Source organism: Danio aesculapii, chromosome 5 (assembly GCF_903798145.1).
Source record: "Danio aesculapii chromosome 5, fDanAes4.1, whole genome shotgun sequence".
Taxonomy (NCBI): Eukaryota; Metazoa; Chordata; class Actinopteri; order Cypriniformes; family Danionidae; genus Danio; species Danio aesculapii.
The window spans coordinates 8554421-8576563 of NC_079439.1; the positions used below are offsets into that span (position 1 = coordinate 8554421).

Here is a 22143-nt window from a genome sequence, read left to right on the forward strand (position 1 = left end):
TTCATTTGTGCCATGTTAGTGCTGATTTGTGCCGCAAAAACAAACATTTGTGTTGCTTTGAGGTCTGAGATTTCAAGCATTTTTTTTTTACTGTGGGACATCACTTTCCACCCCATGTTACTCAAAACACTCAAATTAGCAAAGTTAGCTTGTTCTACCTGATTAGCGAGCCGAAATGCTGATTTAAGTTGTGTTCTAAATAAAAGCGACGACACACGATAGAAGGAATATTTTCCCAACCAACACCTGAAATTGTATTTTTGAAACAGCCTCCATTTCTCACAGCTGAACAACAGAAAAACACACGGATCACGTCAGATAGACCTCATGTGTGTCACGTTCACACAATAAAGTCATCAATTTATTCAAAACAATGTGGATAGTTCAACAGGAGAAGCGGGTAAGTGATATTCTTGGAATGAGAGCAGTCTTGTAACCAGTTCACAATGTACACAAGGATCTTCATTCAATTATCAGAGTATAAAGTCTCTTCCCTTAATCACAGCATGTGCATCCACAGGTTAGGAGAAATGTCCATGGAAGAGGCGAGCAAGAGAGAAGGTGAGGTGAACCATCTGACTTCGATTCCAGCTGATGAGTGACTGGAAACGGAGAGGCTATATAGGGGACTGTGATTGCTGGTGCAGGTGAGTCTAATCAGTATTCAGGTGAATGTTCTTGGGTGTGATGAGAGGTGGCTGGTGAAGGAGAGCGATGATTGGAGCTGAGGGAACGGGATGGTGAGGGAGGATGGTGATTGGAGCAGCAGGAACAAGCCGAGGGTGTGACAATGTGCTTAAAGCTACGGTCACACCGGGCTTTGTGTGTGCGAAATTCTGTCGTGTGGCGCTGCGAAAAGGGGCGGGATTAAACAAGATGATTAGACATTAAAAAAGCGAGTGATTGCTTCATGTTTTAAATTTCTGCCCAGAGGGGAGTTTTGATCCTTGATTGGTCTCACGCAGTCAAATGATGCAATTTAGCAGGTTAGAGTTCACCAAGCTTGAACTTTGCACCGCAGCAACCTGCGAATCTCGATGCATGACCCCGCGTTTCCGGTCTGACGCATTCGCTTGCATACGAATGGAAGTCTATGGGAAGAAAAGTCAAGTGTGACCGCAGCTTAAAGCTGGAGCATAAACATGGAGCAAATCGCTCGCTAATTGAAATGTCTAACCTTCTTGTTTAATCCCGCCCCTTTTCGCAGCGGCATTCGACAGAATTTCGCATACACAAATTCTAGTGTGACCGCAGCTTCAATGTAAATGTCACACCCTCGGCTCGTTCCTGCAGCTCCAATCACCGCTCTCCCTCAGCAACCACCTCTCACCACACCCGTGAACAATCACCAGCATACTAATTACCTGCACCTGCACCCGATATCCCTAGACACCTTAAATACCCTCCTTCGTTCACTCATCGGCCGGTATGGAAGTTGTATGGTTCACCTCATCTTCTCTCCTTCTTCCTCTCTTCTCCCATGGATGTCTCCATTTCACCTTCGGATGCATAACAACTGAATAAGGGAAGTGACTTAAGCTATTCTGGTGTTTACCTGAAGATCTGGGGCCTCATGTAAAAGACTTGCGTCGAATTCATACTAAAACATTGCGTATGGACAAAGCTGTAAATGTGCGTACGCAGTAAAAAATTCAGATGTATGAAACACTGCGTACGGGGAATCCTACGCATATTCTCTTTGTACATCCAAATTAACGTGAAACTGAGCACACGTGCACGAGCGCTAAACCCCTCCCTGCCTCCTCCCCTGTATAAATATGGTAATGACTCTACTTTGGCAAAACCAAGCAAAAAAGCAATGGTAAAAGCAAGCAAGAAGAGAAACTTCACAGAATGTGAATTGGAGGTGCTCCTATCGAAGGTAGACCGGAGAAAAACGTGTTATTTGCAGATTTGTCCTCCGGAATTAATAACAAAAGAAAAAAAAGTGGCGCACCGTCAAAGTGTGGACTGAAGAGACGGGGGAACAGTGGATGCTGAACTAACACACTTTGAGAAGAGAGTTGCCTCAATTGTGGGTGACACTTTACTGTCTGGAGTAGTATCCGTGTCTGTGGGAGACACAGATGTATTAGGGGAACATTTTGTTAGGGCGGTATAGCAGCACCCCTCCGCTCTTATCAAGGCAGCGCCACCAGCATTTCAGCTGCCCAATCACATTTGAGCATCACATATTATTTGCACATTTATTGAATGGAAATGTTTCTGATTCACGTATGCGTGGAGTCGATCGCTCCGATTACTATTTCTCAGATGAAAGAAAGCAGTTTTTTTGTGACATGGGATATATGATTTTTAACTTTTGAACATCATATATCCCATATCACAAAAACTGCTTTCTTTCATCTGAGAAATATCGCTAAGTTACGAAGTATGCTATCCATCTCAGATGCAGAAAAGCTAGTCCATGCTTTTATGACTTCTAGGCTGGGTTACTGTAATGCTCTGTTTGCTGGCTGCCCAGCATCCTCTATTAACAAACTTCAATTAGTACAAAATGCAGCTGCCAGAGTTCTTACCAGGTCTAGAAAATTTGATCACATCACCCCAATTTTATCCTCTTTACACTGGCTGCCTGTTAAGTTTCAGATTGAATTTAAAATATTGCTTCTTGCCTACAAAGCTTTAAATAATCTAGCTCCTGTTTATCTAACCAACCTTCTGTCTCACTACAATCCAACTCGCTCTTTAAGATCTCAAAACTCAGGGCTTCTGGTAGTACCTAGAATAGCAAAGTCGAGTAAAGGAGGTCGAGCCTTCTCATTTATAGCTCCTAAACTCTGGAATAGCCTTCCTGATAACGTCCGAGGCTCAGACACACTCTCCCAATTCAAAACTAGATTAAAGACTGTTCAGTAAAGCATACACTGAGTGCACCACTTAGGGGGCTTCCACACAGGTTCTGCATCTTGTTGATATACACTGTGAACATCAGCTACACTAATTATTTTCTTTATTCTTCATTTCCACCTGGGCATACTCTTCCCGAGGCCCTTAGACTATGCAGAGTCACTGATTCGATCCAAGACCAACGACGAGATGATCCCAAGGTTTCCATATCCTGGACCAGGCCGTATCCTAAGCAGCTACTGTGATGGTCATGGAAGAGTGGAGAACATGAGACTGATTCCTGTGACGCTCCAGAGACAGACGAGTCTTCGCTGAGGCCAGCTTCCAGCCTCCGCCACTGAGACTGCAGCTCTGCACAAGACGTTTGGCCAGCGGAGAAATTAAAATGGTCGTGCCCAACTGAGCCTGGTTTCTCTCAAGGTTTTTTTTCTTAACTTCCGCCATTAGTGAAGGTTTTTTTCCCTCTCCGCTGTCGCCACTGGCTTGCATGGTTCAGGATCTATAGAGCTGCGCATCGTTGGATTTGCTCTTCAGTATTTGGACTCTCAGTAGTGATTATTAAACCACACTGAACTGAGCTAAACAGAACTGAACTTAAACACTACAAACTGAACTACACTGTTCCTATTTACTGTGACCTTTTATGTGAAGCTGCTTTGACACAATCTACATTGTATAAGCGCTATACAAATAAAGGTGAACTGAATTGAATTGAATTGAATTGAATTGTCTTTCTGGATTAAATGAAAATTTAATTAGAAAAATTCATTGGAAAATGCCGTTGTAAAAATAATGTTTTTCGACCCACCAAAACATGAGCATGTTCTAGCCTAATAGGACCCCCTTAACACCGCAAAACATACCTTTATATTGTTTAGAACAAAAAACAGCACAATTGCAAAATAAATTGATTCAATTTACCACTTTAAAGTCAATTTATTTTGTAGAGCCATCATTTTTATCAAACAATTTCCACAACGACAAGTTTTGAATTAATAACACCAAACCTGGACATCTAAAGTTAATAAAAACACATCTAATGCAATCAGATCTTTACCAAACTAATCCATTTACTCTACAAGAAAACAGTGGACCGCACGTGTCCGTCTCTGCTTGGACTTCACACATTTGGATGTCTTTGAGAGGAATAATAAAAGAACTTGAGATGAATATCAGACTAGTAGTGTCTGACTAAGTCACTAGTGTTTGTACAAAACCTCCAGCAAATGAAACTCCTCAGGAAACAGGAGTTACATTTTGCTCTCGCTGTCAGGGATCTTGGCATTGTCACTCTCGCTCTCCTGAGAGATGAGCTGGTAGGATTTCTTGGTCTCGTTCTCCTCCAACACAGAGTTCCCGATCTCCGCGTCGATGGACCGCAGCTCGTGACGTGACAGATGCTCCACTATGCCAGCGCCAATGGAGTCTCCTAAAACGTTGGTGGTGGTGCGGAGTCGATCTCTGAAATGCCAGACCAACACAAACAGATTCACTGTCATGCAGGAACAGTCAAAGTCATCTCCTTCTAGGACAACACATGCACTTAATACACAGATATTACAACATCATTGAACATGTACAAGAGTGATTATGTTGATTAAAGAAGGCAATGAAGAAAACGTTGAAATCCTCACAGGTTGTTTGTAGTAACCAGTGCTGGGGAAAGTTACTTAGTAATCTATTACAAACCTGCACTGTAGAAATTTATGGCTCACTTAAATTTTAAGTTGACCCAATTTAACTTTTAAAGTCATTTTAACATTTAAACATCAAGATACAACTCGTTTAACTGAAAAAAAAATTAAGTTTGAACCTGATTAACCTTTATTAACTAAATTGAGTTAAAGTAACACGAAAACCTACAATGTCATGACTTTTTAATCATGTTTTTTTTATATAGGGGAGATATATCCAGCTGCAGAATCGCAGAACCACACACGTTTCAGGCACACACAATCCAGCACACACGATTTAGGCAAACCATATATGGTAACTTAACTCCTTAGCATTATCGTCACCTATTGAATTTCACAAATATGGTTTCCCATTTCAGTCATTATTATTATATCGTAACGATTATATTAACATCTCTGCAGTTTCTGAACTTATGTAAATAAAAATAATTGGTTAAAGACACTTATGACTTTATTCATGTGTCCACATACACAAAGAAAACTGTCAGACCGTCTAATTGTAGGATTAAGTGTATTAAACTAATTCTGGATCTTAATATTATCATACTTGGTTAAAATAAGTTTGTTGTAAAATATAAAAAGCAAACAATAATGTGTGACATTAAAATGAATTATTATAGTTAATCATTTAAACAATATATAATATAGCTATAAACTGATTATCCTTACTGATTATCTGATTATAAACTAATTTATTTTACTAAACTGTCACAGCTGTTAGTTATATATATATATATATATATATATATATATATATATATATATATATATATATATATATATATATATATATATATATATATTTACATATTATTATTATTTTTTGATTAATTATTAATAGTTAATTTGTTTCTATTGCTACATTTTGGTTTAAAAACAATATATTGCTTACTATAAATTAAGCCTACTACAGTATTTAATGTGGGAAATCATTAATTAAAAAGTTATTAGAAAATTAAGCAAATACACACTATTAAATCGCTTGTGTAAAATATTAATATAGTGTTATACATTTATTACATGTAAAGATGTATTATTGCCTATATTAACTTGCTATTTCCTTCAGTATGAATGAATCCATTATATAAAATAAAAATGTCTAATTTAGATCTTTCAGCAAGGCCAGCAAACGAGTATCTGTGGTATTTACTCTGTCAGATAATAATGACTGATCATCCGTGATGATTGATAGAAATCTGTTCAGTCTATTATATTGAATGGCGATCGGAAACAACGCTCCTCATTCGCCCGTCTCGATCGCAATATTTGTGAAATAAAGTAAAGTAAACACTATTGTTTATTGTGTACAATATTTATTAACCACATATATCAAAATATATCGATGACGATGTGCAAGAAGACGTTAATAACATTAACATCCGTTGTAACCATATATGACTTGCCTAGATTGTGTGTGCCAGATTGTGTGTGCCTAGAACGTGTGTCGTTCTGCGGGCCTGCAGCTGGATGTTATTGGTATAGGGCGTTAATTTTTTCAAAAAGTAACTAAATGTGTTACTTTTTAACACTGAAACTACCAGAAATCTAGAACTAATAATATGGCCATAGCAGCCATTTTTAACCGTTCTGTTCCAAATTACATTTTTGTCACGTCATATTTACATATTCACACAGCAAAGATGATATTTCACATAGGCTATGAGGTCTGTATTGGATGTATAGGGACTAAAATATATCCTCTATCCTTATAAGTGGGTTTATTTAATAAGATTTAATATGTACAGCAGGCAGTCTTAGTGGTTAGCACTGTCGCCTCACAGCTAGAAGGTCGCTGGTTTAAATCCCAGCTGAGCCAGTTGTGATTTCTGTGTGGAGTTTGCATGTTCTTCCCGTGTTGGCGTGAGTTTCCTCTGGGTGCTCCTTTAAGTCCAAAGACAGGTAAATTAAATAAACTAAATTGGCCGTAGTGTATGTGTGTGAATGTGAGTGTGTATGGGTGTTTCCCAGTACTGGGTTGTGACTGGAAGGGCATCCGCTGCGTAAAACACATGCTGGAATAATTGGTGGTTCATTCCACTGTGGCGACTCCTTCTTCTGTCTCGCTACAATCCAACCCGCTCTTTAAGATCTCAAAACTCAGAACTTCTGGTAGTATCTCGAACAGCAAATTCGAGTAAAGGAGGTCGAGCCTTCTCATTTATGGCTCCTAAACTCCTAAATAGCCTTCCTGATAATGTCCGAGGCTCAGACACACTCTCGCAGTTCAAAACCAGATTAAAGACCTATCTGTTTAGTAAAGCATACACTCAGTGCACCACTTAGAGGTATGATACATGAATGTGCCCCACGCAGGTTTCTGCATCTCATTTATATACACTATGAATAGCAGCTATGCTAATTATTCTCTTTATTCCCTATTTCCACCTGGGGACACTCATCCTGAGACCCTCAGAATGTGCAGCGCCACTGATTCGATCCAAGACCAGCAACGAGATGATCCCAGGTTTCCATAATCCTGGACCAGGCCGTATCCTGAGCAGCTGCTGTGGTGGTCATGGAGGAGCGGAGAACATGAGACTGATTCCTGTGACGCTCCAGAGACAGATGAGTCTCGCTATGCCCAGGTTCTCCAGTGCCCAGACTGCAGCTCTGCACAAGATGTTTGGCCAGAGGAGAAATGGTCGTGCCCAACTGAGTCTGGTTTCTCTCGAGGTTTTCTAATTCTTCACTTTTGCCAATTGGTGAAGTTTTTTCCTCGCCGCTGTCGGCACTAGCTTGCATGGTTAGAGATCTGTAGAGCTGCGCATCGTTGGATTTGCTCTTCAGTGTTTGGACTCTCAGTAGTGATTATTAAACCACACTGAACTGAGCTCAACTAAACTGAACTTCAACTCTGAAAACTGAACTACACTGTTTCAATTTACTATGATCTTTAATGTGAAGCTGCTTTGACACAATCTACATTGTAAAAACGCTACACAAATAAAGGTGAATTGAATTGAATAAATAAAGAACTAACTCTAAGGAAAGTGAATGAATGAATAAATATGTAAGGCATAGTGTTTGTTTGATTCCCAATTTAATTTCTTTCTCAGATTGATTTATTAGAGTGATGAGAAATAATAATCATATTATTATTATGTCTGACCCCTTGAATAAATCATCCCAACAATGATTAATTAACATTTTTTGTCTCGTTTGATGTTATGTTTGAACATTAATAACAAAGTAATGTTCTTGTCAATGTTGATTTATTCTCTGGTTCACACATCTGGATTGCTTAACGTCACTTGAGCCTTTTGTTGTGCTCTGGAGGCCTCAAAAAAAAAGTTTCCAGAAAAACAGTTCCTCCATCTTTGCTGCTGTTTGTGCTGAGCCATCTTTCCCAGAATGAACGTTTCCCACAATGCCTCTTCTGTTCTGTACGCCGCTTTACCCAGCACATAATCTGACAACAAGGTCTCAGAGTGAACCTGAATCCGGAGACTGCTGTGAATGCGGTGGGAATAAAGGTCGCAAGAACATGCTATTGGATACGGGTGTATTGTTCAGCCGGTCCTAAAGCTCATTGGAAGCAGATGTTGCATGGTCCTGTACAATTGGATTATGGAATGTGAAAGATGGAATATCTTGCTTCCTGATTGGCCCGGAAAGATCTGCCTGATGGGTTTGTGTGTAGGAATAATACAGTACATCAAAAGACCCTCACATACACTGAACAAAATGTTTCATTGGATTTACCAAAGTCGTTGCAAACTATTTATATGGGCAGAATTTAGACAAACAGATTAAGTTGAACAATACTCAATGTGGTGTGTTTGTTTAAATGCAGCTCGTTTAAGTTGTTTGCAACCACTTACTTTAAAACTTTGGTAAATCCAATGAATTATTTTGTTCAGTGTATCAAGTCAGATATACTTGTAGAAAACACTGCTTCAAAGCAGGTTTAGAGAAAATTTTAATTGTTAATGTTTATGATATATTGAAGCAGTGACACGGTGGCTCAGTGGTTAGCACTGTCGCCTCACAGTAAGAAGGTCACTGGTTCAAGTCCTGGCTGGGTCAGTTGGCATTTCTATGGGGATTTTGCATGTTCTCCCTGTGTTGGTGTGGGTTTCCTCCGGTTTCCCCCACAGTCCAAACACATGTGCTATAGGTGAACTGAATAAACTTTTTGTATGAGTATGAGTGTGTGTGTAAATTTGAGAGTGTATGGGTATTTTCCAGTACAGGGTTGCAGCTGAAAGGGCATCCGCTGCATAAAAGATATGCTGGAATAGCTGGGGGTTCATTTTGCTGTGGCGACCCTTGATAAATAAGGGACTAAGCTGAAAGAAAATGAATGAATGAATGTATTAAAATCTTCATCAGTGTGAAATTCTCCTGTTCGTGGCTCCTGCAGCTTTTAATCAGGGAATATTTTATAGTTAAAAATTACAGTTGTTTTCTATAGAGGAATTACCAACCTACGTCACACATGACGTCACACGGGTTCCCAGTAGCAAAAGGAGACTGGTTGCAATAGCAAACATGCCGTGTTGTGCGATAGGGTGCCAAATTCGTCCAAAAATAAAAAAACTTAACTTTTACCGTACACCACATTGCTTTTATTGCCAACCGCAGAAGTCTTTGGCTAAAAGGGAGCTGAATGGAGTGAGGACCTAATTAAAAATGCTGGACTCTGCAGTTCTCAGTTTATATCAGGTAAGTTCACGCTGTGCTGAATCATACACATTACTCGATTTTGATTGCAGCAATGATTTCAGCAAAAACAGTTAAATATGGTGAATTAAACTGCTGACACTGAATGCTAAGAATGAAACGTGAAAGTGTAAGTTCACATACCCTGCCGTACAGGTGCAGTTCGCTGTCAGAATGCTGTTGTTCTGCTTGTTGATGATTAATTACCCAGACCTTATAGTAACATCTTTTTTTTCCTTGTCTTTGGCTAGGCAGAACCTCAGTTTTTAGCACTACAGAGTTTTGAATCTGTTCATCACGGAGCATTATTTCCTGCACATGACCACACAGAACAAAATTGTAGGCATCCAGAGACTTGTAGGCCTTTAACTTCTTGTAAAATCACTTGGAGTTTCATGAAAGATGTTTATTTGGGGCTGGATGCTTGGTCATTTCGTCTTATCCAATATCCATTGGGAGGGTGCTATCGCAAATGTACCTGTCAGATGAACGCCGCTTACTTTAACGTTAATTTTGCCAAATACCTGTGCTTATCACTGGGTGACAAGCTGTTTTAATACGCTGAAAGCATTGCACTAATTTATAGCATTTGAAATTTACTATCAATTAAATATCTTAATGTTGGTTATGTACTTCTTTACATTTGTGTATATTTGTTGCAAAACTAAACTATAAAATTGTCCTCCTTTACATAACTTGGATACAAAAGAATGTCTTTATCCGCATATATACTACTCTTTATACAATATATCTAGCAAATATCAACCTCATGATTGCTTGTATTGTTAATACATGCAATCCATGAAAATGAAGTGATTTTTGCTACTTGTTCAAACTCCTTATGTAAAACATGAAACAACAGTTTTTTTGGGGGGCAAGACGGTGACTCAGTGGTTAGTTAGCACTGTTGCCTCACAACGAGAAGGTCACTGGTTTGAGTCCCAGCTTTCTGTGTAGAGTTTGCATGTTCTCCCCATGTTGGCGTGGGTTTGCTCTGGGTGCTCTGGTTTCCCCCACAGTCCAAAGACATGTGCTATAGGACATGTGCTAAAGAGTTTTCTGATTTTATCTCTGACTTACTAGTTAAAACTGATAAAATACTAATTGTAGGAGACTTTAACATCCACATAGATGACGCTAACGACACATTAGAGCTCGCGTTTACGGACTTGCTGGTCTCACTAGGAATAAAGCAAAATGTTATTGGTCCAACTCATCGCCTAAAGCATACACTAGATCTAATTCTGTCTTATGGAATTGAGGTCATTGATGTAGACATTATACCACAAAGTGATGATATTACAGACCACTACCTCTTACTATATAAGCTGTGTTTACCTGAAATTAGCAGATCCGCTCCGATATATCGTCCTAGTAGAACTATTGTTCCATCCACTAAAGATGAATTTATAAATAACTTACCTGATCTTTCTCTACTTCGAAATGCACCAGCAAACGCAAATGACCTTGATGTAGTAACCAGCAGTATGGATGCCATCTTTACTAGCACTTTAAATACTGTGGCACCCATCAAACTAAAAAAGGCTAGAGAGAATAAAACTACACCGTGGTATAATAGTCATACCCGCGCTCTCAAAACAGCAACCCGTGCCCTGGAACGTAAATGGAAAAAAACTAATTTAGAAGTCTTTAGAATTGCATACAAAGACAGTATGTCCAGCTATAGGAGGGCTTTAAAATCTGCCAGGGCTGAGCACCTCCGCCAACTGATAGAAAATAATCAAAACAATCCTAGATTCTTATTTAACACCATTGCTAAATTAACAAATAATCGGTCATCTTTGGAACAAAACGTTCCACCGCAAATTAGTAGTGATGACTTCATGAATTTTTTCAGTGATAAAATAGAAGGCTTTAGACAGAAATTAGGAGATATTAAACTTTCTGCACCGCCTTATACTTCAGATCCAGTAAACACGCCTCTGAATCTAAATAACCTACAGTGCTTTAAAATCATAGAACAGGAAGAGCTAGACAAAATTATAAATAGCTCTAAATCAGCTACGTGTATATTGGACCCAATTCCAACAAAGTTACTGAAAGAATTGCTACCTGTTATAGGAGAACCTCTTCTTAACATTATCAACTCTTCTTTATCTTTAGGCCATGTTCCAAATCCTTACAAGTTAGCTGTTATTAAACCTATTATTAAGAAACCACAACTGGAACCCAGCAACTTAGCTAATTATAGGCCTATTTCAAACCTTCCATTTATATCTAAAATACTAGAAAAAGTTGTTTCTGCTCAATTATGCTCCTTTCTGCAGACCAACAATGTTTTTGAAGTGTTTCAGTCAGGTTTCAGGGCTCATCACAGTACAGAAACTGCATTAGTGAAAATAACCAACGATTTACTCTTAGCTGCTGACCAAGGGTGCATCTCGCTATTAGTTCTACTCGATCTTAGTGCGGCATTTGACACCATTGACCATGGTATCCTTATTAATCGCTTAAAGTCTACAGGTGTCCAGGGACAGGCCCTACAATGGTTTAAGTCATACTTATCTGACCGTTACCAGTTTGTAAATATAAATGGACAGCCTTCACAAATCAGCCCAGTAAAATACGGGGTGCCTCAAGGATCAGTTTTAGGCCCTTTACTGTTTACAATATACATGCTACCCCTGGGAGACATTATTAGAAGACATGGGATCAGCTTTCACTGCTATGCAGATGATACTCAATTATATATTTCAACTAAACCTGACGAGACGTCTAATCTGTCCAAGCTAACTGAGTGTATTAAAGATGTTAAAGACTGGATGACCAACAATTATCTTCTCTTAAACTCAGACAAAACAGAATTATTACTTATTGGGCCTAAATCCTGTACACAGCAGATCTCACAACTCGATCTACAATTAGAGGGATACAAAGTTAGCATTAGCTCTACTATAAAAGATCTGGGTGTCATATTAGACAGCAATTTAACTTTTAAAAATCATATATCCCATGTCACAAAAACTGCTTTCTTTCATCTGAGAAATATAGCTAAGTTACGAAGTATGCTATCCATCTCAGATGCAGAAAAGCTAGTCCATGCTTTTATGACTTCTAGGCTGGATTACTGTAATGCTCTGTTTGCTGGCTGCCCAGCATCCTCTATTAACAAACTTCAATTAGTACAAAATGCAGCTGCCAGAGTTCTAACCAGGTCTAGAAAATTTGATCACATCACCCCAATTTTATCCTCCTTACACTGGCTGCCTGTTAAGTTTCGTATTGAATTTAAAATATTGCTTCTTACATATAAAGCTTTAAATAATCTAGCTCCTGCTTATCTAACCAATCTTCTGTCTCGCTACAATCCAACTCGCTCTTTAAGGTCTCAAAACTCAGGGCTTCTGGTAGTACCTAGAATAGCAAAGTCGAGTAAAGGAGGTCGAGCCTTCTCATTTATAGCTCCTAAACTCTGGAATAGCCTTCCTGATAACGTCCGAGGCTCAGACACACTCTCCCAATTCAAAACTAGATTAAAGACCTATCTGTTCAGTAAAGCATACACTTAGTGCACCACTTAGGGGGCTTCCACACAGGTTATGCATCTTGCTGATATACACTGTGAACATCAGCTACGCTAATTATTTTCTTTATTCTCCATTTCCACCTGGGGATACTCTTCCCGAGGCCCTCAGACTATGCAGAGTCACTGATTCGATCCAAGACCAACGACGAGATGATCCCAAGGTTTCCATATCCTGGACCTAGCCGAATCCTGAACAACTACTGCGATGGTCATGGAAGAGTGGAGAACATGAGACTGATTCCTATGACGCTCCAGAGACAGACGAGTCTTCGCTGAGGCCAGCTTCCAGCCTCCGCCACTGAGACTGCAGCTCTGCACAAGACGTTTGGCCAGCGGAGAAATTAAAATGGTCGTGCCCAACTGAGTCTGGTTTCTCTCAAGGTTTTTTTTCTTCACTTCCGCCATTAGTGAAGTTTTTTTTCCCTCTCCGCTGTCGCCACTGGCTTGCATGGTTCAGGATCTGTAGAGCTGCGCATCGTTGGATTTGCTCTTCAATATTTGGACTCTCAGTAGTGATTATTAAACCACGCTGAACTGAACTGAACTTGAACACTACAAACTGAACTACACTGTTCCTATTTACTGTGACCTTTTATGTGAAGCTGCTTTGACACAATCTACATTGTATAAGCGCTATACAAATAAAGGTGAATTGAATTGAATTGAATTGAATTGAAAACTTAATCGTACTTTATGTTAACTTAATCGATTTATGATGGGACAACATGAAGGAATTGCATGGAACCCAGCATTTTTTACAACGTCTAAACTATATTATCGATCAGCTAATATCTGCTAAATATATTTCAATATATGGAATCATGCCAACAATAAAATATTCTAAAATAAACCCAGCAGGCGCACAACATCATAAGACATTTTTAATATTAGGTTAGATTTAGGTTGTGACGTTAGGTGACCAAAATTCAATCTAGCCAGTGTCTAAGGACAACGTCATTGTGACGTCCAATAACGATGTCAAATTACGTTGATATTTGGTTGATTTTAGGTTGTGTTGGAAAGTGACCAAATTCCAACGTCTGACAGAAGTCATAGTGGAAACGTCAACATAATGTTAAGGTGTAACATGATTAGACGTTGAAATTTGGTTTATTTTAGGTTGATTTTAGGTTGGACATTGGATATTGACATCGGCCTGACGTTGGGTTCTGACGTCAACACGATTTTTATTTTCCAAAAAAAAAAATCGACGTTGGGATACGTTGGGGTACAATGTCAATATGCCATCATGTTGATGTCCTGTGCCTGCAGGGAACATATTATTTTAATTAAGTTTTTTTTCTGTTGGACACTAAAGAAGACATTTTGTAGAATGCTGTAAACTTGCAACTGGTTTCCATATAGGAAGAGTAAATACTACGAAAGTCAAGGGTTACAGGTTTCAAGCTTTCAACAAAATATATAACAGAAGTGCTAAATGAGACGATATAACATGTTAATAATAAAATATTCTAAATCAATCATAATATTTCTGTCAAACTACTCTGAAACAAATCACGCTTTCGATTGATGTTGTACCACAGTTGACGTCAGAACCCAATGTCAGGCCAACATCAATGTCCAACCTAAAATCAACTAAATATCAATGTCTAATGATGTTACAGCTTGACGTTGTGTGGACGTTACCACTATGATGTCTATCAGATGCTGGATTTTGGTTGCCATACCTGACGAATAAATGTCAGTATTTGACGTCAACATGACGTTAGTTTAAGATGTTGGCTCGATGTTGGATTTTGATCACTTTCTAACGACCTAAAATCAACCAAATATCAACATCATTTCACATCATTATTGGAGATCAAAATACTGTTGTCCTTAGACGCTGGCTAGACATTGAATTTTGCTCACCTGACGTCACAACCTGAATCTAACCTAATATTAGCGTCTTATTTAAAGTCGTTGATATCGAAAATGATATCACTCAAAAACACTTGATAGTAAACAAGACACAGTACTCACAGGAACCAATCAACAGCGATAATCAGAGTGATGTCATCAGTGGGCAGTCCCACAGAGGTCAGCACAATCACCATGGTAACAAGGCCCGCTTGAGGGATTCCAGCGGCACCAATACTGGCTGCTGTTGCTGTGATGCTTTAAAAATCATTAAAAAACATGCATTGTGAAAGGATTTTACATTCACTCCTGAAATATAGTGAGAAATTCACATTTAAGGCAAGACACAACAGACAAACAACTTAACATTTTCTTTCAGACTAGTGGAAAGAGAACATCCAGCATTCATGCACTTAATTTGCATGTGCAGTATCCAGTTAAAATATTTATTGAAGTCATAAATGAATCCAATTGAAAGTTTTACATCACCTTCACTTCTCTAAAACTAGATTAAGTAAAATATATCCCACTGTATCTCCTAAATGTGACAGATGTGGTGGTGCAGAAGGGACTTTGGCACATTTATTTAGGTTTTGTCCTGTTCTTTATGAGTCTTGGTCCAGCATTTGAGTTGTTTTCCAGTGCTTATGGAGCCAATACCCAACCTGACTACAATTTGGCTATTTTTGGCTATTCTAATATAATGGACACCTTTGCGTTAACCCAACTGCAAGCCCTGATGGCTGGCATGATTACAGCTCAAAAGATGATTTTACTTCATTGGAAATCTCTAAAGGCTCCCTGTTATCAGAGATGGTTGAACGAGCTGCTTTGTGTCATTTAAATGGAAGAACTACATCTTGAAACTTCACAGAAAAAAGCCACATGAGGACCTATCCTAAGACTCTTGGGAATTTAGCATTTTAAGTTTGTAAATCATCTTTATTTCTAACCTACAGTTGAAGTCAGAATTATTAGTCCCCCCTAAATTATTAGCACCTCTGAATTATTAGCCTCTCTGTTTATTTTTTCCAAAATTTCTGTTTAATGGAGAGAAGATTTTTTTCAACACATTTCTAAACATAATAGTTTTAATAACTCATTTCTAATCACTGATTTATTTTATCTTTGTCATGATGACAGTAAATAATATTTGACTAGATATTTTTCAAGACACTTCTATACAGCTTAAAGTGACATTTAAAGGCTTAACTAGGTTAATTAGGTTAACTAGGCAGGTTAGGGTAATTAGGCAAGTTATTGTATAATGATGGTTTGTTCTGTAGACTATCGAAAAAATATATATAGCTTAAAGGGGGTAATTATATTGACCTTAAAATTGGTTTTAAAAAAATTGAAAACTATTTCTAGCTGAAATAAAACAAATAAAACTTTCTTCAGAAGAACAAATATTATCAGACATACTGTGAAAATTTCCTTGCTCTGTTAAACATAATTTGGGAAATATTTAAAAAAGGAAAAATAAATTAAAAGGGGGCTAATTAATTCTGACTTCAACTGTATTTATTCATGACACTGACTTTGTAAAAATGTATTTTCATCTCTTGTTTATTTATTAATGCTACATATGTTGTGTGTAGATATATATTTGGTAACAGAGACAATCCTCCTTTTGTGGGGTTGTGGGGGGGTCGTTTTTGTCAATTATTCTGTACTATTTTTATTGGTATTGCTAAATATGTTATAAATGTTAAATAAAACAAAATATTACAAAAATATATGTATATTGAAGTCTTAGCCCTCCTGTATATTTTTCCCCAATTTCTGTTTAACGGAGAGAAGATATTTTCAACACATTTCTAAACATAATAGTTTTAATACCTCATTTCTAATCACTGATTTCTTGGTTAATTAGGGTAATTAGGCAAGTCATTGTATACCGATGGTTTCTTCTGTAGACAATCAAGAAAAAAAAATTTGCTGAAGGGGGCTAATAATATTGACCTTAAAATGGTTAATAAAAAATTTAAAACTGCTTTCATTCTAGCCGAAATAAAACAAATCAGACTTTCTTTAGAAGATAAAATATTATAGGAAATACTGTGAAAAAATCCTTGCTCGGTTAAACATCATTTGGGAAATATTTGAAAAAGAAAAAAAAAAAAAAAAAAAAAAAAAAAAAAATCACAGGAGGGCAAATCATTTTGACTTCAACTGTATAACTTTAAAGGCCATTTCTCCCGCACAGAGTAAGAATTTAAGCTTTTATATATATCAGACTTCAGTTTTATATTGCTCAAGTATTTACATAAGGGTTGTTATTAATTTTTTTCCTGACTATTTCGAAAATGAATAAAACAGATCTGAAAAATAAGTTCTATAAATGTGACAGTAAATTATTAAACCAGGATTTATCCAATTGTTTGTAATTCTGTTCTTTAATTGTGTGTATGTAATATGCATGCAGTTGGAGCTTTTTTAATGAGGGGACACTTCAGCAAATCAATGTTGAGATTTTGGGCTTTATTACTTTTTATAAATATTTTTTTCAGTCTAATAGAAAAAAACATCAAAATACACACATATCTTTAGTCACACTTTATCAATTTCAGCCTTTAGATACATATTTTCAGTGTTGGGGAAAGTTACTTTAGAAAGTAATGCATTACAATATTGAGTTACTCCCCAAGAAAAGTAACTAGTTGCGTTACTTAGATACTTTTGATAGTAAGTAATGCGTTACATTTCCTTTGAGTTACTTTTGCATTACTTTTTTATACCTGCCTGAGGCTTGATCTCTTTCTAATTTTTTATTTAATTTTTTTAATAGAGGAGTTCTGCAATTAACAACGCACTTTGTCTACACCTCATTTGTAAGTCGTTTTGGATAAAAGCGTCTGCTAAATGACTAAATGTAAATGTAAATGTCTATTTTCAGAGTTAAATTAACACTCTTTAGAGAGTTATTTGTACAATGCTGTAAATGAGTTATATTTACACTGTATCGACTCTGGTCGACACTACTGGGAGTTGATTGCTCCCTGACTCTAGTGTAAAGAGTGAAAATTCAACACTTTAACTGAGAGAATTCAACTCTGAATTTTTAAAACTCTAGTCTACCTATAGTAAACATTACAATCCTCATGATTGATCATTAAAATAATGTACATAAGACAATTCTCCAAGAATGATAGAAAAGATTTCACAATTGTGTTATTAATAATTTTTATCACTGAAACATTACCTATAAAGGTAACTTACACCTTCAAAAAACACATCAAATGTAAATTTGTAGTGCTGGCTGTCAAGTGTAAACATGTTTCAATAATTAAAATGATTAATAACACAATTGGGGCAGAACGGTGGCATAGTGGGTAGCACAATCGCCTCACAGCAAGAAGGTCGCTGGTTTGAGACCCAGCTGGGTTAGTTAGCGTTTCTGTGTGGAGTTTGCATGTTCTCCCCGTATTCGTGTGGGTTTCCTCTGGGTGCTCTGGTCTCTAAAGACATGCGGTACAGGTGAATTGGGTAAGCTAAATTGTCCTTAGTGTAGGCGTGTGAATGAGTGTGTTTGGATGTTTCCCAGTGATGGGTTGCTGCTGGAAGGGAATCCGCTGCATAAAACATATGCTGGATAAGTTGGCGGTTCATTTCGCTGTGGCGACCCCTGATTAATAAAGGGACCAAGCTGAAAAGGAAATGAACGAATGAATAACACAATTGTAATTGTGATATCTTTTCTATCATTCTTGGAGAATTGTCTTATGTACATTATTTTAATGATCAATCAATCATGAGGATTGTAATGTTCACTATAGACTGATTTCACGCGGCTGCCATTTTTAAAAGCGAAATCGAGGCTGCGGTGGGAAGAAACCCGGAAGTATCGTTGGGAGTTACATTAGAACGTTGTGTACTTGGCTGTATATCTTATCAGCGAATAGAAAGAAACACAAATTTATCATTTCACCGCCTTCTGAGTGACCCGAAGGTCTGTTCTGAATGAATGGTGAAAATATAAAGGGATATCAGAGCTCATTTTCAGCTAAGTTAAGGGAAACGGCACTAGTTAGCTAACGTTTTCTTTCCCAAACACACGTTTTAGATGCCATTTATCAAACTCAAGTTAATGAACTGATTCTTTCACTATATTAGACTTGTCACGTTACTGAATTAAAAGAAAATTTGTCAATTTCCCGCTAACATTTAAAGCACTGTTGATGGCTTTCTTAAAACAGCACTGATTGGCCATTGTGTTCACGTGCTCAACAGATATGCTTGTGATTGGCCGAGAAGGTCATCAGTTCACCCTCCGCTGTTTACTGAGCACAAACACAGCCGAGCGATCTGCTTGATGACGCCACTGATCCTTATGGCTGTTTCGCGCTTGCGCTCCAGTCTCCGTGTATCTGTGTTTGCACTGGGTGAAGAGCGGTAAACTGAGTGCAAACACAAGATACATGGAGACTGGATCGCGAAGCAGCCGTGAAGATCAGTCGAGTCATCCGCGCTCAGCGGCGCTTCAATTTTAACTTAGCGGGAATTAGACTGTTTTAAAACTTCAGTACCGGGACAACACGAGGGTGTGCTACAGAGGACTGCAGTGTTTATCGCTCACCAAGTTACATAGGCTGAAGCAGGGAAGCGTCCCTTCTGTTTACCTGCTGCCATGAACTGAAGCCTAAGAGGACACTTGAGCATATTACTCTTACAGAGCTTGTGATGTTGTTTGATGCTAAATTGCTTTTAATTGTTTAAATTAAACGTACTGACTGATATTAAAGTGATGTTTACACCATATCTGTATTTTGAAATCTCGGCAACAGCTGGAGGTTTGTAGTCCACAGCATGTCACTGCAATGTTTACAGTGCTGGTCCTATACTTCCGCGTTTCTTCCCACCACAGCCTCGCTTTGGTTCTTTAAAATGGCGGCCGCGTGAAATAAGCGTATAGGTAGACTAGAGTTAAAATATTCAGAGTTAAATTCTCTCTGTTAAAGTGTTGAATTTTTACTCTTTACACTAGAGTCAGGGAGCAATCAACTCCCAGTAGTGTAGACCAGCGTCGATACAGTGTAAATATAACTCATTTACAGTGTTGTTCAAGTAACTCTCTTAAGAGAGTTGTTTTAAATCTGAAAATATTAGGGCAATATGTTCACTCATTTGGAGTTGATTTGAACTCTGTTAAGCCCCGGTCAGATCACACGATTTTTTATTGTCGGTTACGAAAGTCACTATGTCAAATTATGCGATTTTTTTTTCTTGATAAAATCTTGACTTGTCGTGGGTAACAAATGTGGCAGACTACACGTTCCTTCACGATCAGCAGTCACAGTTGTTGCTATAACTATATTTCTTATCTTAATTTCAATTTATTTTATTTCAATCGCAATAAACACTGGTGCTCGCAGACAACTAATAGTCTAACTACATGAAGCATTCATTAAATCCTTATTTTCCTCAGAACGAAACAAATCATCCACCCGTGTAGTTGAGTGGAGGGGCACAAACAAAAATATAATTCAAATATAATATAATCTCTTTATAATATCTTTTTGAAACAAATGTTGTTTTCTATAATTTTTATCTTCATTTTAATGCATCTTTTATTGGTCAGTTATCTATATACAAGAATAACGAATAACATTTGAGGTGAATCACTTCAAACTCCGCTATATAGGCCAAAAAAAAGGAGTTTCCGTGAGACTGTGTTGGTTTGTTAAATAAAATAATAATCTAGTCTAAATAAAATTAAAGTGAAATATTCACAGTTTCAGAGAAGCCTATATTAAACAGTTTTCACTATTAATGATAAATTTGAATAAGCAGGAAATGCTTTTGCAATGTATTCGCAGCACTGAACATGTTCCCATGTTACCTCGGGAGAACGAACTCGGTTGGAAGGCTGAGAGAACTCAGAAACTCATTGTGAGAATGGAGATGTCTGCATATTTGTGCCAGTCTGTAAAACACTTTAATATTTTAGAACAGGTAGTAAAAGTTTGCCTAACCAATGATTGAGAAATGATTGCTCCTATTGCACAGTGTCACCCATGTGACGGAACTCGCATGAAGAACGAGAAAAAAATTAAACATGCTAGACGTTCTGTGATGGTGTCGCAGACATGGTATCGGTTGTCGTGAACTATGCCACATTAAACAAGAAGAAACGATTGAATCTTGTATCACGACGCACATTTGTCATTTACGAATCCCTACGACACCCTACGTCAAGGAAATCGTGCCGAAATCGTGCCAAAATCATGTGATCTGACCAGGGCTTTAGTTTTAATAATGCCGCTATTTATTTTCAGTGTAGCTATTATAAAATAAGCTTGTATTTCCTCATTGTACCGAAATTAGGACTTTATTGTCATTGTAGTATCTTACAACGAAATTAGTTTGGTAGCTCTTAGACACCAACAGCAATAAGAAACAGAGCAAATAAGCAAAAGTATCAACAATAAACACAAGATTTAACTGTGTAATTAAATAGTATAGCAGAGTCCTAGTGCAGTAAAGTACCTGATAGTTAGGATCTCTCCAAAGTTCATCTCCATGTCATTGACCTGTGCGATGAAGATGGCAGCCAGAGCTTCATACAGAGCAGTGCCATCCATGTTAATAGTGGCACCGACGGGCAGCACGAAGCGGGTCACGCGTTTATCCACGCCGTTGTTTTCCTCTAGACACTTAAAGGTGATGGGCAGAGTGGCAGAGCTGCGGAGAAACACAGCAGAGTTGAGATTTTGTTATAATTTATTCATCATTGTGATTATTATAAACCTGCATAAAAGGATAATTCATGCAAAAATGTAAATTCTGTTATAATTTATTTACATTTTACTTTAATCAAAACTGTTTAAGTTTATATTTTTCTGTCGAACACTAAAGAAGATATATTTAATTGAAAAATGTTGGAAACCTGTAACTCTTGACATCCATAGTAAGAAAAACAAACACTATATGGAAGTCAGTGGTTCCAGGTTTGCAACATTCTTCAAAATATCTTCTCTTGTGTTCGACGGAATTAAAAAAAAGGAAACTGGTTGGGAACAAGTGAAAGGGGAGTAAATGATGGCAGAGTAAATGATGAAAAGTAAATGGTGAGTACATTTTTTCTTTTTGGGTGAACTATCCCTTTAAGTTTAATCCATGAAACAAGGAAAGGAAAGTATTGCACAATCCTGACGCAACTTTTGTCCAGTGACGACAGGCTGTCATGCTTCAAGAAAACCACAAAAATAGTCTACAGGAGTACTGCACTTTTGAAACAACATGTGCTTTGGTGCATAAATAATCATTAGATTGATTTTTAGGTCGAGTAACACTTTAAAAACGAGAAGTCCGTATTTCCCATGTATATCTGTAGCCTACACACACTGTTTTTTAACCAGAACACAAAGGTTTAAAAAAAATAAAATCACATTTTAATTCTGTTATAAATGTAATTTTGCGGCCTAATATCAATTTGTTACAATATAAAATCAGAGAACAAGTCATAGTGACACGAAGCTGCACACAAAAACAACATACACTACCTGA

General features: G+C 37.6%; 1 protein-coding gene across 1 annotated transcript in view; it reads right to left on the minus strand.

Annotated features, from left to right (window-relative positions):
* Window positions 1-3782: 3782 nt before the first annotated feature.
* Window positions 3783-22143, minus strand: part of slc1a3a (solute carrier family 1 member 3a) — a 51562-nt gene continuing 33201 nt past the window's right edge. The window contains exons 7-9 of the mRNA XM_056457318.1: window positions 21124-21318; window positions 14758-14892; window positions 3783-4332 (exon numbers count right to left, since the gene is read on the minus strand). Coding sequence (XP_056313293.1) covers window positions 4122-4332; window positions 14758-14892; window positions 21124-21318 — 541 coding nt within the window. The 3' untranslated portion in view covers window positions 3783-4121. The remainder of the gene's footprint in view (window positions 4333-14757; window positions 14893-21123; window positions 21319-22143) is intronic.